Here is a 17,887-nt window from a genome sequence, read left to right as displayed (position 1 = left end):
AGGAAACAAGAAGTTGTGCTCCGTGGCTAGCCCACAGGAACTTGTGGAGCAGAAGCCAGTCAACAAGAGGCAGAGAACTGTTCCCAGGAGAGATGCCAGTCACCAGAACCTATGACAGTGGTGAAACGTCTGAGAGCTTCTGCAAAAAAGGTCGAACCCGTGGAAAATCTGAACAGCGAAAACATGAAAGCTACAAGAAAAGGAACATGAAGAAGACTCGATCGCTGCACATAAGGGAATGTCCTTAACAATGCCAAAATAAAACGAATAAAACGAACAACAAAAGAAGGAATCTGACCTTTTCTCAACACATATTGAAGCATCCTCCTCACCTTTCAATTCTCATGTTAACTACTAGTATTTCTCCCAGTTTGGATAAATTCAATATTTGTACAAGCAATTGTCACTGGAAGATGGAAAGAGTGAGTCCATAGGCAAAATTAGGAATTCAATGAGTTGGAAGGAGAATGATTCTTAGGATAAATGAATGAAGTTTCAGAATTGGAATTTCACACATTATAGTGTAAAATTGGGTGCATTTGTTTGAAAAGGACACCAGGAATAATTTTGATTAAGGGACTCTCAGGGTTCTTTCTTTTTCCTTTTTTTAAAGATTTATTTATTTATTTTGAATGTCAGAGTTATACACAGAAAGAGAAGGAGAGTCAGAGAGAGAGAGAGGTCTTCCATCAGCTGGTTCACTCCCCAGTTGGCTGCAATGGCTGGAGCTGAACTGATCTGAAGACAGGAATCAGGTGCTTCTTCTGGGTCTCCAACATGGGTGCAGGAATCCAAGGACTTGGGCCCTCTTCCACTGCATTCCCAGACCATAGCAGAGAGCTGGATCAGAAGTGGAACAGCAGGAACTCGAAACAATGCCCATATGGGATGCCAGCACTGCAGATGGCAGCTTTCCCACTACGCCACAGAGCTGGCCCCAGGGTTCTTTCTTACATCAGTCCATAGATGAAATGATTCCTATAGCTATAGGTTTTTCTTTTGAGACCTCATCCTCTCAAGAATAATCAGGTTTACAGCTTATATTTCCTATTGAACTCATTGCTCTCAGCTTACTCTTTATAGGCAGGCTGTTCTTGAAACTCTGGTTTTAAGAAATTGAAAGAATTGAAAGCTGAGGCATCTAAAAGACTGACTTTGTGATCTAGCTCCTAAAGCATCCCATACGGGCTCCACTTTGTCCTTGATTCTTCACTTTCCAGTCAAACTCCCTGCTAATGGCCTAGGAGACCAGAGGAAGATGGCCCAAGTCACTGGGCTCTTGCACCTATGTGGGAGACCTGGACTAAGTGCCTAGATCCTGGCTTAAACCTCGTCCAGTCCTGGCCATTGAGGCTATCTGAGGAGTGAACCAGTGGATGGAAGAGCTCTCTCTCTCTTTCTCTTTCTGTTTCTCTCTCTCTTTTTGTGTTACTCTAATTTTCATATAAATAAATAAATCTTTAGGCTGGCGGTATGGCTCAGTAGGCTAATAATCCTCGACCTACAGCGTTGGTACTCCGAGTTCTAGTCCTGGTTGGGGCACGGGTTCTGTCACGGTTGCTCCTCTTCCAGTCCAGCTCTCTGCTGTGGCCCAGGAAGGTAGCGGAGGATGGCCTAAGAGCTTGGGCCCTTCACCCGCGCGGGAGACCAGGAGGCAGCACCTGGCTCCTGGCTTTGGATCAGTGCAGTGCGCATGCTGTAGTGGACATTTTGGGGGTGAACCAATGGAAGGAAGACCTTTTTCTGTGTATCTCTCTCTCTCTCACTAATTCTGCCTGTCAAAAAAAAATCTTCAAAGAAAACAAAAAAGACATCTAATAGACGGTGTTGTGGCTTAGTGCTTAAAGCCGATGCCTGCTTTGCTGGTCCAAGTTGAGCTGCTCTGCTTCTGATCCAGGTCCCTGCTAATGCATCTGAGAAAGCAGTTGAAGATGGCCCAGTCATTCATGTGGGAGATACAGATGCAGTTCATTGCTCTTGGCATCAGTCTGGCCCGGCCTTCGCCATGGTTGCCATTTGGGGGTGAACCAACAGATGGATGATTTTCTCTCCCCCAACCTGTCTATTTCTCTCTCTCTCCTATGGAGATAACCATATGGTTTTTCTTGTGCAGTCTGTTAAAGTGGTGTATCACATTGATTGTTTTGCGAACACTGAGCCATCCCTGCATACCAGGGATAAATCCCACTTGGTCAGTTTGGGAACTGAACCAGAGAATGGAGGGGCTCACTTTCTCTTTGTCGTTCTCCCTCCTCTCTCTCTCCCTGTGACTCTGACATGTAAATAGATAAATGTTTAAAAAAATGAAAAAGTCTTACAGTAGTTTGTTGGCTATTGGTCTATTTAACTGTTACCCTTTCTTGTTACTAAAATATTATGATCTGCTTTGCATTGCCACAGCCCTACAGATAAAGGCACCTCAATGCACATTGGATTTACTGTCATTATTACAACTGCATCCACCTTTTCTCTAACATTTATAACTTTCTGCTGCCTGCTATCTAGAATCTCATCATTCCTGTTGATTCCAGAGAGCAAAAATATATGTAAGTATCATCATTTACTGCTTTCACAAATCTTTTCACAACAAGTTTATGTCCCCCTTTCTGCAGGCTTTTACTGTATTAGAGAAGGCAGTATCTTTTGTGCCTTCAACAAAAACATAGTTCATGGGTTCTGGTCTTAAACATCAATGTTCTCATCACTTTGAGTTTCCTTTCCTGATACTATGTCAAGGTACCTGGGGATCTTATTTTCATTTGTTGAGTCTACTGTGATAGGCAGAATATTGATTCCAAATAAGTAACTGCTATCATCCCTGGAAGCCGCTGATACAATATTTTAAACGACAAAGAATTAAGTTATAAGTAAAAGTAGGTCCTTTAATCAGATGACATTTTTAAAGATTTATTAGTTTATTTGAAAGGCATAGTTATAGAGAGGCAGTGGCAGAGAGATAGATAGAGAGAGAGAGAGAGAGAGAGAGAGAGGTCTTCCATCTGCTGGTTCACTCCCCAACTGGCCACAACAGCCAGAGCTGTGCCATTCCGAAGCCAGGATCCAGGAGATTCTTCTGAGTCTCCCATGTAGGTACAGGTGCGCAAGGACTTGGGCCATCTTCTACTGCTTTCCCAGGCCATATCAGAGAACTGCATCAGAAGAAGAACAGCTGGGACTCAAACCAGTGTCCCTGTGGGATGCGGGCACTGCAGGCAGCAGCTTCACCCACTATGCCACAGTGTTGGCCCCTGATTTACTTTCTAGATCTTCCATAACATAGTACATTTGGTTTAGTGACTTAAACAGTTTGAATTAATTACCTCATTGTTCTGAAGCTTGAAAGGTTGAGATGAAGATATTAGCAGTTTGGCTTCTCCTGAGAGCTATGAGGAAAACATGTTCCATGCCTGAACGCTTGCTCTTGACAATTGACTGACAAATCATTGGCAGGATTTGCTTTGGTTAGGTTTATCACTGGGATTCTGCCTTCATTTTCATATGATATTCTCTTCGTGTGTGTGTGTATGTGTATGTGTGTCTCTAAGTCTAAATTATCCTTTTATTTTTTTACTTTATTTTTAAGATTTATTTATTTATTTGAAAGGCAGAATTATAGAGAGGCGGTAACAGGGAAAGAGAGAGACAGCTTCCATCTGGTGGGTCTCTCCCCGGATGGCCACAAAGGTTAGAGCAGCAATGATCTGAAGCTAGGAGCCCAGGGCTTCTTCCGGGTCTCCTATGTGGGTGCAGGGGCCCAAGGAACTGGGCCATCTTCCACTGCACTCCCAGGTCATAGCAGAGAGCTGGATTGCAGTGGAGAAGCCAGAACCAAACCAGCACCTATATGGAATCAGAACAGTGAAGGCACTACACCACAGCGCTGGCCACCTAAATTACCCTTTTAAAAAGACATTCATAGTATTAGATTACAGTCCACCATGTCTAGGTCTTTCATTGAAACTGGTTGACTGTAGGAAAACCCTATCTTGGCAGGTCAAATTCCAAGATACTGGGGATCAAGATTCTAACCATTTTCTTTACTTCACCTCTTAAAAATATCAAATCTCAATTTCAGAGTGAATGTCTCTTATCAAAAAATATTTAGTCCCTAGTTTCATGTTGCACTATGCTGTGTTAACACCTTCAGGATCCACTCCCACGGTGCACTATTCTCATGGTTTAGATCTATATGTAATTGCTAAGCCCCATAGTTTCCTCACGTATGTCATTTCCCCAACAACAAGATGGTCCTTTCCTGCTTAGGTTTGCTTGAGACTTGTCCCCCACTATCTGTTTGGATTCAATAAAGGGCACAAAATCTTGAAAGGAGAAGAAATACTGTATTGCATGTTCTTCCAAGAGCCTTGTATCAAGACAAGGGAAGGTGATTGCCATGTTTCCCTATCAGAACACAGGCTTCACCCAGATAAAAACCTGGTGGGGCTACACAGCCAGTCTTCTTTGCATCTTTATTATAAATTTCTGAACCTGGCTTTGAGCACAATGTATGTCTGCAGGATATCTGAGGACAGTACTAACAAGATTCTTAAGACATTTTGGCAAAGTTTGTCTAGGAAAGGAAAAACATTCAATATACACCGTTTTTCACAATCCCCTTGTTTTTTTTTTTTTTTTTTTTTTTTTGACAGGCAGAGTGGATAGTGAGAGAGAGAGACAGAGACAGGGAGAAAGGTCTTCCTTTGCCGTTGGTTCACCCTCCAATGGCCGCCACGGCCGGCGCACTGCAGCCGGTGCACTGCGCTGATCCGTTGCCAGGAGCCAAGTGCTTCTCCTGGTCTCCCATGGGGTGCAGGGACCAAGCACTTGGGCCATCCTCCACTGCATTCCCTGGCCACAGCAGAGCTGGCCTGAAAGAGGGCCAACCAGGACAGAATCCGGTGCCCCGACAGGAACTAGAACCCGGTGTGCCGGTGCCACAAGGCAGAGGATTAGTCTAGTGAGCCACACTGCCAGCCTTCACAATCCCCTTGTTTTGAGACAAATGAAGACACCATGTGAAACCCTGTCTATTGGAATCAACTGCTTTGCATATGTTACAACAGCTGAACTAAACTGTAATTGCTATAAAGTCATAGTGTTCTTGATGGTAATTTTACCCTGAAATATAAAAAATATGAAAAATGTAAACATGAAGCAATAATTGTTCTTGAAATGCAAAATATTCACTCCTAAACAATAATAGATGATCATTTTCTCAAGGTTAGGTAACTAATTTACTGGTACAATAAAATTATTATGACTTCATTTTTAAAACATTTATTTTTTATTTCAGAAGGGGGAGAGAGAGAGAGAGAGAGAATGAGAAAGAAGGGGCTAGGTAGAGAGTCTTCCTATAGACTAGTTCACTCCTCAAATGTTTGGAATCCTAGGACTCAATCCAGGCTTCAACATAACTGGCAGAGCACTTGAATTTACACCATCGTCTGCTGCCATTCAAGATTTGTATTACCAGGAAACTGGAATTGTGAGCAGACCCAGGAATCAAACGTGGGCACTCCAATATGGGGTGTGGTCATCCTAAGTGGTGTCTTAATGCAATATGTAATATGAAATTGTATTCCCAAATGAAAATACTCAGGATTAATTGTCTATATGGAAAACATACACACAAGAGAACTAACTGAAGTAAGTTGGAATGTTAGCATTCATATGAGGAGACACTGTAGTGCAACAGAGAGTGACAAAAGGTGGTATCTATCACAAGTGTAGAATTATAATTTTCATTTTTTATTTAGTAAATATAAATTTCCAAAGTAAGTTTATGGATTACAATGTCATTCCCAGCCCCATAATTTCTCTCCCATTCATACCCCTCCCATCTCCTGCTCCCTCTCCCATTCCATTCACATCAAGATTCATTTGCAATTCTCTTTATATACAGAAGATCAATTCAGTATATATTAAGTAAAGATTTCATCAGTTTGCACCCACACAGAAACACAAAGTGTAAAATACTGTTTCAGTACTAGTTATAGTATTACTTCACATTGGACAACACATTAAGGACAGATCCCACATGAGAAGTAAGTACACAGTGACTACTGTTGTTGACTTAACAATTTCACACTCTTGTTTATATCGTCAGTAATCTCCCTAGGCTCTAGTCATGAGTTGCCAAGGCTATGGAAGCCTTTTGAGTTTGCCGACTTCGATCTTATTCCTACAGGGTCATAGTCAAAGTGGAAGTTCTCTCCTCCCTTCAGAGAAAGGTACCTCCTTCTTTGATGACCCTGTTCTTTCTCTGGGATCTCACTTGCAGAGATCTTTTATTTAGGTATTTTTTTTTCCAGAGTGTCTTGGTTTTCCATGCCTAAAATACTCTCATGGGCTCTTCAGCCATATCTGAATGCCCTAAGGGCTGATTCTGAGGCCAGAGTGCTATTTAGGACATCTGCCATTCTTTGGGTCTGCTGTGTATCCTACTTCCCATGATGGATCATTCTCTCCCTTTTTTATTCTATCAGTTAGTATTAGCTGACACTAGACTTGTTTGTGTGATCCCTTTGACTCTTAGACCTATCAGTGTGATCAATTGTGAACTGAAATTAATCACTTGGACTAGTGAGATGGCATTGGTCCATGCCACCTTGATGGGATTGAATTGGAATCCCCTGGTATGTTTCTAACTCCACCATTTGGGGAAAGTCTGATTGACATTGTCCCAAACTGTACATCTCCTCCCTCTCTTATTCCCAGTCTTATATTTAACAGGGATCACTTTTCAGTTAAAATTTTAACACCCAAGAATAATTGTGTGTTCATTACAGAGTTCAACCAATAGTACTAGAACAAAAAAAATTCTAAAATGGATAAAGTATTACATTGTACATCAACAGTCAGGACAAGAGCTGATCAAGTCACTGTTTCTCATATGTGTCCATTTCACTTCAACAGGTTTCCCCTTTGGTGCTCAGTTAGTTGTCACCAATCAGGGAGAACATATGATATTTGTCCATTTGGGACTGGCTTAATTCACTCAGCATGATGCTTTCCAGATTCCTCCATCTTCTTGGAAATGATCGGATTTCATTGTTTTGACTGTTGTATAGTATTATATAGAGTACATGTCCCATAATTTCTTTATCCAGTCTACTGTTGATGGGCATTTGGGTTGGTTCCAGGTCTTAGCTATCGTGAATTGAGCTGCAATAAACATTAATGTGCAGACAGCTGTTTTTGTTTGCCAATTTAATTTCCTTTGGGTCAATTCCAAGGAGTGGGATGGCTGGGTTGTATGGTAGGGTTATATTCATGTTTCTAAGGGATCTCCAGACTGTCTTCCATAGTGTCTTAACCAGTTTGCATTCCCCCCAACAGTGGGTTACTGTCTCTTTTTCCCCACATCCACTCCAGCATCTATTGTTGGTAGATATCTGAATGTGAGCCATTTTCACCGGGGTGAGGTGAAACCTCATTGTGGTTTTGATTTGCATTTCCCTGATTGCTAGTGACCTTGAACATTTTTTCATGTCTCTGTTAGCCACTTGGGTTTCCTCTTTTGAAAAATGTCTATTGAGGTCCTTAGTCCATCTCTTAAGTGGGCTGTTTGTTTTAATGTTGTGGAGTTTCTTAATTTCTTTGTAGATTCTGGTTATCAACCCTTTATCTGTTGCATAGTTTGCAAATATATTTTCCCATTCTGTCAGTTGTGTCTTCACTTTCCTGACTGTTTCTTTTGCAGTACAGAAACTTCTCAATTTGATGCAATCCCAAATGTTAATTTTGGCTTTGACTGCCTGTGCTTCTGGGGTGTTTTCCAAGAAGTCTTTGCCAGTACCTATATCTTGCAGGGTTTCTCCAATGTTCTTTAATAATTTGATGGTGTCGGGTCATAGATTTAAGTCTTTAATCCATGTTGAGTGATTTTTTGTGTAAGGTGAAAGGTAGGGGTCTTGCTTCATGATTCTGCACGTGGAAATCCAATTTTTTCAGCACCATTTATTGAATAGAATGTCCTTACTCCAGGGATTGGTTTTGGATCCTTGATCAAATATAAATTGGCTGTAGATGTTTGGATTGATTGGTGTTTCAATTCTGTTCCATTGTTCTATCCATCTGTTTCTGTACCAATACCATGCTGTTTGGATAACAACTGCCCTGTAGTATATCCTGAAATCTGATATTGTGATGCCTCCAGCTTTGTTGTTGTTGTACAAGATTGCTTTAGCTATTCGAGGTCTCCTGTGTCTCCACATGAATTTCAAAATCTTTTTTTCCAGATCTGAGAAGAATGTCTTTGGAATTTTGATGTGTGTTGCATTGAATCTAAAACTTGCTTCTGGGAGAATGGACATTTTGATGATATTGATTCTTCCAATCCATGAGCATGGAAGATTTTTCCATTTTTTGTTATCCTCTTCTATTTTTTTCTTTAAGGTTTTGTAATTTTCATCGTAGAGATCTTTAACTTCCTTGGTTAAGTTTATTCCAAGGTATTTGATTGTTTTTGTAGCTATTGTGAATGGGATTGATCTTTGAAGTTCTTCCTCTGCCGTGGAATTGCCTGTGTATACAAAGGCTGTTGATTTTTGTGCATTGATTTTATATCCTGCTAGTTTGTCAAACTCTTCTATGGGTTCCAATAGTCTCTTAGTAGAGTTCTTTGGGTCCCCTAAATAAAGAATCATGTCATCTGCAAAGAGGGATACTTTGAGTTCTTCCTTCCCAATTTGTATCCCTTTAATTTCTTTTTCTTGCCTAGTAGCTCTGGCTAGAACTTCCAGAACTATATTGAATAGCAGTGGTGAGAGTGGGCATACCTGTCTGGTACCAGATCTCAGTGGAAATGCTTCCAACTTTTCCCCATTCAATAGGATGTTGGCCATGAGTTTTTCATAAATTGCTTTGATTGTATTGAGGAATGTTCCTTCTATACTCAGTTTGCTTAGAGTTTTCTTCATGAAAGGGTGTTGTATTTTATCAAATGCTTTCTCTGCGTCTGTTAAGATAATCATATATATTTTTTTTTTCTTCTGCAGTCTGTTAATGTGGTGTATCACATTGATTGATTTGTGAACATTGAACCATCCCTGCATACCAGGGATAAATCCCACTTGGTCTGGATGGATGATCTTTCTGACGTGTTGTTGCATTCTATTGGCCAGAATTTTATTGAGGATTTTTGCATCTATGTTCATCAGGGATATTGGTCTGTAATTCTCTTTCAATGCTGCTTCTTTTTCTGGCTTAGGAATTAAGGTGATGCTGGCTTCATAAAAAGAATTTGGGAGAATTCCCTCTTTTTTGATTGTTCTGAAAAGTTTGAGAAGAATTGGAGTTAGTTCTTTAAATTTCTGGTAGAATTCAGCAGTGAATCCATCTGGTCCTGGGCCTTTCTTTGTTCTTTTTTCTTTATTCTTTGTTTTGTTTTCTTTATTACTGTTTCAATTTCTGTCTCAGTTATGGGTCTGTTTAGGTTTTGTATGCCTTCCTGGGTCAATTTAGGTAGGTTGCATGTGTCCAGGAATCTATCCATTTCTGATAGAGTTTCCTGTTTGCTGGTATACAAGTAGTTGTAGTAATTTCTGAGAATTCTTTTTATTTCTGTGGTATCTGTTGTTACGTTTTTTTTTTTCATTTCTGATTTCATTGATTTTTCTCTTTTTCTTCTTTTAGTTAGTTGGGCCAATGGGGTGTCAATTTTGTTTATTTTTTCACAAAACCCAGCTCCTCATTTGGCTGATTTTTGTAATTTTTTTTTGGATTCAATGCTGTTGATATCTTCTCTGATTTTAATTATTTCTCTTCTCCTACTAGATTTGGGTCTGGTTTGCTGCAGATTTTCTAGATTCTTGAGATGAATTGAAAGTTCATTTATTTGGTGAATTTCCAATTTCTTGATGTAGGCACCTATTGCTATAAACTTTCCTCTTAACACTGCTTTTGCTGTATCCCATAAGTTTTGGTATGTTGTGCTGTTATCCTCATTTACTTCCAGGAAATTTTTGATTTTTCTTTTGATTTCTTCTATGATCCATTGTTCATTCAGAAGCATGTTGTTCAGTCTCCATGTGTTTGCATATGTTCTAGGGATTCCTGAGTTGCTAATTTCCAACTTCATTCCTTTATGATCTGAGAAGTTGCATTGTATTATTATGATTCTTTTGAATTGGCTGAGACTTGCTTTATGGCCTAGTATGTGGTCAATCCTAGGGAAGGTTCCATGCACTGCTGAGAAGAATGTAAATGCTTGATGTGTAGGATGAACAGTTCTGTAGATATCTGTTAGATCCATTTGTGCAATAGTGTTGTTTAAATCTACTGTCTCCTTGTTGATCTTCTTCCTGTTGATCTGTCTATTTCTGAGAGTGGAGTATTGAAGTCCCCCAGTACTATTGTATTGGAGTCTAAGTCTCCCTTTAAGTCCATTAACAAATCTTTTAAATAAACTGGTGCCCTGTAATCAGGTGCATATACATTGATAATCATTATATCTTCCTGTTGAATTGATCCCTTAATCATTATATAGTGCCCCTTTTTGTCTCTCAGTTTTCGTGTTAAAGTTTATGTTGTCTGATATTAAGATGGCTACGCCCACTCTTTTTTCATTTCTGTTGGCATGGTATATCTTTTTCCAGCCTTTCACTTTCAGTCTGCATGCATCTTTGTTGGAAAGATGTGTTTCTTGGAAGCAGCAAATAGATGGGTTTTGTTCCTTAACCCAATCATCCAATCTGTGTCTTTTAACTGGGCAGTTCAGGCTATTAATGTTCAATGTGACTATTGAGAAGTAGTAACTTTGCCCTGCCATTTGCCAAAGATATTTTCTAATATATGCTTTGAACTCCCTGTGATCTTTTGCTGTGAGGTTTCCTTCCTTTACCTTCTTTCATATTGATGACTGTGTTTCTATGTTTCTGTGTGTAACACATCTTTAAGCATCTTTTGCAGGGCTGGACGAGTGGCGACAACTTCTTTCAATTTGTTTGCTCTGAAAGGTCTTTATTTCACCTTCATTCAGAAATGAGAGCTTTTCAGGATATAATATTCTGGGCTGGCAGGTTTTCTCTCTTAGTCCTTGGGCTATGTCTTGCCATTCCCTCCTAGCTTGTAGGGTTTCTGATGAGAAGTCTTCTGTGAGTCTAATTAGAGATCCTCTGAGAGTAATCTGACATTTCTCTCTTGCACATTTTAGGATCTTTTCTTTACGTTTCACTGTGTTGAGTTTGATTCCAACGTGTCGTCGTGAGGATCTCTTTTGGTCATGTTTATTGGGGGTTCTATGAGCTTCCTGTACTAGGATGTCTCTGTCCTTCTCCAAACCCAGGAATTTCTCTGCAAGTATCTCACGAAAAAGGCCTTCTAATCCTTTCTCTCTCTCCATGCCTCCATGAACTCCTAGAACCCGAATGTTGGGTTGTTTTAATAGTATCCTGTAGATTCCCAACAATATTTTTTAGATTTCTAATTTCCTCTTCTTTTCTTTGGTTTGATTGTATACTTTCCTGTGCTCTGTCTTCTAAGTCCGATATTCTCTCTTCTGTTTCACTGACTCTATTTTTAAAGCTCTCTAATGTGTTTTTCATTTGATCAATTGAGTTCTTCATTTTGATTTCTCTTCACTATCACACTTTCCTGTTCTACTAGTTTCTGCGTTTCATTTTGATTCCTCCTTAAGATTTCATTTTCTCGAAGGATATTTTCTATCCTGTCCAGTAAGGAAATCTGTAGCTCAAGCATTTGTTTTTGAAAACTTCTAATTGTTTTTATCATAAATTTTTTGAAATCCGTATCTTTTTTTGCATGATATTTGTTTAGTATATTTAATTTTTTTTGCTTTCAAACTTCTATTTAATGAATATAAATTTCCAAAGTACAGCTTATGGATTACAATGGCTATCCCCATAACGTCCCTCCCACCCGCAACACTCCCCTTTCCCACTCCCTCTCCCCTTCCATTCACATCAAGATTCATTTTCAATTCTCTTTATATACGGAAGATCAGTTTAGCATACATTAAGTAAAGATTTCAACTGTTTGCTCCCACACAGAAACACAAAGTGAAAAATACTGTTTGAGTACTAGTTATAGCATTAAATCTCAATGTACAGCACACTAAGGACAAAGATCCTACATGAGGAGTAAGTGCACAGTGACTCCTGGTGTTGACTTAACAAATTGACACTCTTGTTTTTGGCCTCAGTAATCACCCTAGGCTCTTGATATGAGCTGCCAAGGTTATGGAAGCCCCCTGAGTTCACTGACTCTGATCATATTTAGACAAGGCCATGGTCAAAGTGGAAGTCCTCTCCTCCCTTCAGAGAAAGGTACCTCCTTCTTTGATGACCCATTTTTTGCACTGGGATCTTACTCTCAGAGATCTTTCATTTAGGTTTTTTTTTTTTTTTCCCCAGAGTGTCTTGGGTTTCCATGCCTGAAATACTCTCATGGGCTTTTCAGCCAGATCTGCATGCCTTAAGGCTGATTCTGAGGCTAGAGTGTTGTTTAGGACATCTGCCATTCTATGGGTCTGCTGTGTATCTCACTTCCCATGTTGGATCATTCTCTCCCTTTTTTTTCTATCAGCTAGTATTTGCAGACACTAGTTTTGTTTATGTGATCCCTTTGGTTCTTAGTCCTATCATTATGATCAATTGTGAACAGAAATTGATCACTGGGACTAGTGAGATGGCATTGGTACATGCCACCTTGATGGGATTGAATTGGAATCCCCTGGTATGTTTCTAACTCTACCATTTGGGGTAAGTCAGCTTGAGCATGTCCTGAATTGCACATCTCTTCCCTCTCTTATTCCCACTCTTACATTTAACAGCAATCACTTTTCAGTTAAGTTTCAGCACTTAAGAAGAATTGTGTATTGCTTGCAGTATTCAACCAAAGGTATTAAGTAGAACAAACAAACAAAATACTAAGAGGGATAACATATCAAGTTGCTCATCAACAGTCAGGGTGAGGGCTGATCAAGTCACCATTTCTCATAGTGTTTATTTCACTTTAACAGGTTTCCTTTTTGGTGCTCAGTTAGTTGTCACCTCTCAAGGAGAACAAGTGGTATTTGTCCCTTTGAGATTGGCTTATTACACTCAGCAAAATGTTGTCCAAATTCCTAACAGGGATCACTTTTCAGTTAAAATTTAAACACCTAAAAACAATTGTGTGTTAATTACAGAGTTCAACCAATGGTACTAGAACAAAAAAAATACTAAAATGGATAAAGTATTACATTGTTGATGTACAATGAAATCCATATCTTGCATTTCTTCCATCTCATCATCTTCAAAATCTTGGCTAGGGGTGTCTTGTTCAATTGGGGGTGTTGTAATGTCTTCCTTGTTCTTGTTTCCTTGGTTTCTTTGGTTTCTGCATTTGTTGCTTGGCATTGTGGAGATATTCTTTGGATTCTTCTTCCCTCGCTGTTGTGTTTTTTCTTGTTATACTATGACTGTATTAAGTGGACTGCCTGCTTTTGATGGAGCCTTAGAGGCTTGAGATGGGTGTGGCCTGAGAGCTCTGTTTGGTTCCTCAGGGTTAAGGGTGTGCCAAAGGTGACACTCCCAGGTTAGGCATGGTAAATCTCTTTTTCTTTCTTTCTTTCTTTCTTTCTTTCTTTCTTTCTTTCTTTCTTTCTTTCTTTCTTTCTTTCTTTCTTTTTTTTTTTTTTCAAAAGGGAAGTAATTCAGCACAGCTGAGCAGAATTGAAGGTAGTTAGCAGGCAAATGATATACCCACAGGAGCCAGAGATTGGAAGCTCTTTGCCAAGGACCACACAGGGAATCTGTGGTACCCTCAGTGTGTGCTCAAATTCTCCTGCAGTCTCCCACTGGGTTGACAAGGTTATGGATTGTAACATATCCGGGGAGTATTCACATGAATTCCGTGAGTTCTCCCACCCACCATCTCTTTTTTCACAGTCTCAGTTCATTAGCACCACACATTTGCTAGGTTCTAACCTCCTGTTATTTCACACACACACACACACACACCCCCCCCCCCCCCCCGAGTAAGGTTTTTCTGCTAGGCTGAGGGCCGGTGCAAATCTCAGGTCACCCCAGTTATGATGTATGTCCAAAATGGTGCCTGCCCTTTGTCTTGTTCACCTTTGAGAGGTGAGTGGAGAGAGAGAAACTCGTGTCCGTATCAGTCACATTTTTTTTCTCTCTATTCTAGTTAGCCTGGTGAACTTTTTCCCATGAGGTCTCAAGCCTCGTTCTGCCTAGCTTCCTCTTTCCGCTTGCCCACTGGTGTCTCAGGCTATTGAGGTTCGGCTCACCTCGCGTTCCAGCGCTGGTGTGTTGATTCTGCCTCTGATGTCCCGAACCATGGGCTCTCACACTCTCCACGCAGTTCCACTGTGAATCACTAGTTCAGAAAGAGTTTCCTCTGCTGTTTCTTCCCCTACTCTTCCTTGAACCTGCAGTATCTCCACTTTTATTAAACTGTCTCTTCCAGGACTATCAGTGTGCTCCCTTTCTATTCCTCCATTTTGCCGCTCTCCTAGAATTATAATTGTCATCCAAAGATTTTGAATTGTTTATCAAGTTAATCTTTTATATACTGAAATAAACTTCCATAATATAGTCTAAAAATATTCTTCTGTTTTTGCACATCTTTTTTAATCTGTTAAATATCTTCACATTTCCTTTTATCAACTGGTTGCACTATTTATTTCTAGCCCGTACAAATAATCTAAGTAAATTTGAGCTATACATGTTTCAGTGCCATAGCCTTAGAGCGTAAACAATTTTTCTGTCATACTTATGATTTAAGAGAAAACTTAATGCTCTCTGCAAAAATATAAGGAATAATAATTAACAGAACAAGAAAAATGTATTTATTTATTTATTTTTATTTAATAAATGTGAATTTACAAAGTGCAGTTTTTGCATTGTTGTGGCTCCCCCTCAACCTCCCTCCCTCCCGCAGCCTCCCGTCTCCCACTTCTTCTCCCATCCCACCCCTCATCAGGTTTCATTTTCAATTATCTTTATATACAGGAGATCAACTTAGTATATACTAAGCAAAGATTTCAACAGACTGTGCTCACACAACCACACAAGGTATAGAGTATTGTTCGACTAGTAGTGCTATCTTTAACTCTCATAGTAAAACACATGAAAGACAGAGATCCTATGTGGGGAACATTTGCTCAGTGACTCCCGTTGTTGATTTAACAATTGACACCTTTATTTATGATGTTAGTATTCAGATGATTCTCTTGCCATGAGCTGTCGAGGCTATGGAAGCCCCTTGAGTTCTCCAACTCTGAACTTGTTTAGTCAAGGCCATATCACAGTGGAGGTTCCTTCCTCCCTTCAGAGAAAGGTGCTTCCCTCCTTGATGGCCCATTCCTTCCACTGGGGTAAAAGACAAATTTTTAAAAAGATTGATTTCTGCTTATACACCAAAGTCAGAGCCTTCTTAAGATCAAGTCTCCTTCAGAGGAGTGAATATTTTTTTCTGCATTCCCCTACTCTTCTATAAAGAAGCTAAGTAAATGCATGATAATTTCAACATATACTCCAAAGAATTAGAATGGGGATTACCCTAGTGTATATAGGATATATTCAGTATATAGTAGAATATATATATATATATTTACATACACACACATTAATACACAGGTATGTATGTATAGAATTACTTACGACTTAAGTTTTTAAGATTATTTGAATTTGGTGGTTTCAGCTGAACTAGGGAAAGCAATTATGTAGCTGATCAGAAGTGACATAACCATAATATTTAAAATACTAATAGAGAAAACCATTTCAAAGTGGGAAAACCAAACATGATGAAAATATAAAAGTGGATATATACATGGGTAACTATTTGCAAAGAAATCTAGAAGTCAGCATAAAGAAGAGCAGGGAAACAGCTGGCTGAAGTCATAAGTGATGCTAGGCAGGCAAGAGATCCAGATACATAGCAGTGAACAACACGGCAAGCAAGGAGCTGGCACATTTCTTTTCACCTCATGCCAGCTCTCTACACAAAACAAATCAAACAGCAACTGGTGTATGTGTTCTCATTGTATCATTACAAGAGGGAACTTATCCCCATGCCTCAATATAGGCTTATATTAAATCCACAATGACAGATCATATCCCCAATTGAATCCAAACAATGAATTAGAATTTGAAGCCTCCATTCATCGTGTGTCATCTGAGACCAACTTCTTGCTCCACAATCTCCTCATGGCATTTTTCACCTCTGCATTTCTCAGTGTATAAATCAGAGGGTTCAGCAAAGGTGTTCCAAATGTATAAAACACTGCTATCATTTTGTCTATAGGGAAAGTGGTATTAGGGCGTGTGTATATGAATATGCAAGGAACAAAGAACAGGATGACCACAATGATGTGAGAGATGCAGGTAGAGAGGGCTTTTCTCCTCCCTTCAGCGCTGTGGTTCCTCAGAGAACGCAGGATGATCACATAGGAGAACATCAGCAAGACAAAACTCACTGTGCAAATGGCCCCACTATTGGACACCAGGAGTAGGTTGATCACATAGGTGTCTGCACAGGCGAGCTTCAACAAGGGCTGCAAGTCACAGAAATAGTGATCAATCACATTAGGCCCACAGAAAGGTAAACTCAAGGCAAGGGAAATCTGTGCTAGAGAATGCACACAGGACCCCACCCAGGCTAAGGCCACCAAGATGGTACAGACCTGGGGGCTCATGATGGTCGTGTAGTACAAGGGCTTACAGATGGCCACATAGCGGTCAGCAGCCATGAGGACAAGGATGAAGATCTCCAGGCAGCCAAAAAAATGTAACATAAAGACTTGGATAATGCATTCACTGAAAGAAATAGTGGCTTTCTCCAAAAGTGCATCTGCAATGGTTCTAGGGGCGATGGAGGTAGAGAAGCAGGTATCAGAAAAGGATAAGTGAAAAAGGAAGAAGTACATTGGACTCCCAAGTGCTCGGCTGGTCCTGATGGTGACAAGAATCAGCAAGTTACCCAATATTGTTCCCAAATAGAAAAACAAAAATGTGACAAACACCATTTTCCTCCTATGAGGATCCTCTGTCAACCCCAGTAGAATGAACTCAGTCACATTACTATGCAGCTTCATGGCTTCATGAATGAGCAGAAGGGACAAGTGTGAAATGGTTTACCTGCAAAAAACAAAGGGATACAGTTGTGGTGTGCTAAGTGATGTTTTGAAGTGTTTTCCTCAAACTTTAGTATTCCTCATCAGAGATATTCTGTCTGAGATTTCTTGCTGAGTCCCAACAACGGTTCTTTCTCAATGTGAGTGACACATTCATAAGGTTATTTTGAGGACCAAACATGCTTATGAATGTAATGCTCTCCTATAGCTTTCTTTGAATGCAAGACCTTGTCAGTTTGGGGAAGGTTCTGAGTGATTTTGCTAATTCAATTTATGCAAAATCAAGTTGTATACCTATTTTAGTATTAGCTTCGTTGTTACCATATCCAGTAAGCATCAGAGTGCATGTTTTAGATGGCGCATCACTCATCTTTTAGTTTGAATTTATTTGCTTTTGGAGAGATGTGATATAAAGTCACTCATTACTGCTCTTCTAATGAGAATTTATACATAAAATGTATAAATGCCCATTAGGGCATGTTTATACAAACATATCTTATTTGTACCAGATAATGTTGTCTGCTTCTCTGCAGAATTTCTCCCAAATATTCCATCTTCAAAAAAGGAAAGGAAATACTTACAGCCTCTAGAAAATCTGCCCACTTAGTTGCTAATATTTTAACTATTCCCTTTCTAATTTTCCTCTGCTTTATTAAAAGGAAAGCATAGAACACTCAGAATCCATGAGGATCATTTAAATCTAATGAAAGATGGGTATTTTTGCACTTTTTGTATGGTTTCACTATTTAGGATTTTAGATTTTGTGACTGGATCAAGGATTTTACAAGT

The 17,887-nt window shown here is 39.7% G+C and overlaps 1 protein-coding gene across 1 annotated transcript; it reads right to left on the bottom strand.

Moving 5' to 3' along the window:
* Positions 1 to 16,126: 16,126 nt before the first annotated feature.
* On the bottom strand, positions 16,127 to 17,059 carry LOC100357628 (olfactory receptor 4C11-like). Its single transcript, XM_008272734.3, has one exon. It carries the CDS (start codon positions 17,057 to 17,059, stop codon positions 16,127 to 16,129), a length of 933 nt encoding a protein of 310 aa, XP_008270956.2.
* Between the last annotated feature and the right edge of the window lie 828 nt (positions 17,060 to 17,887).

This window comes from Oryctolagus cuniculus, chromosome 1 (genome assembly GCF_051225735.1).
Source record: "Oryctolagus cuniculus isolate XC-2025 breed Fujian yellow rabbit chromosome 1, ASM5122573v1, whole genome shotgun sequence".
Classification (NCBI taxonomy): Eukaryota; Metazoa; Chordata; class Mammalia; order Lagomorpha; family Leporidae; genus Oryctolagus; species Oryctolagus cuniculus.
Note: the sequence above shows the minus strand (reverse complement) of the source record. Positions and strands in the feature narration are given on the sequence as shown.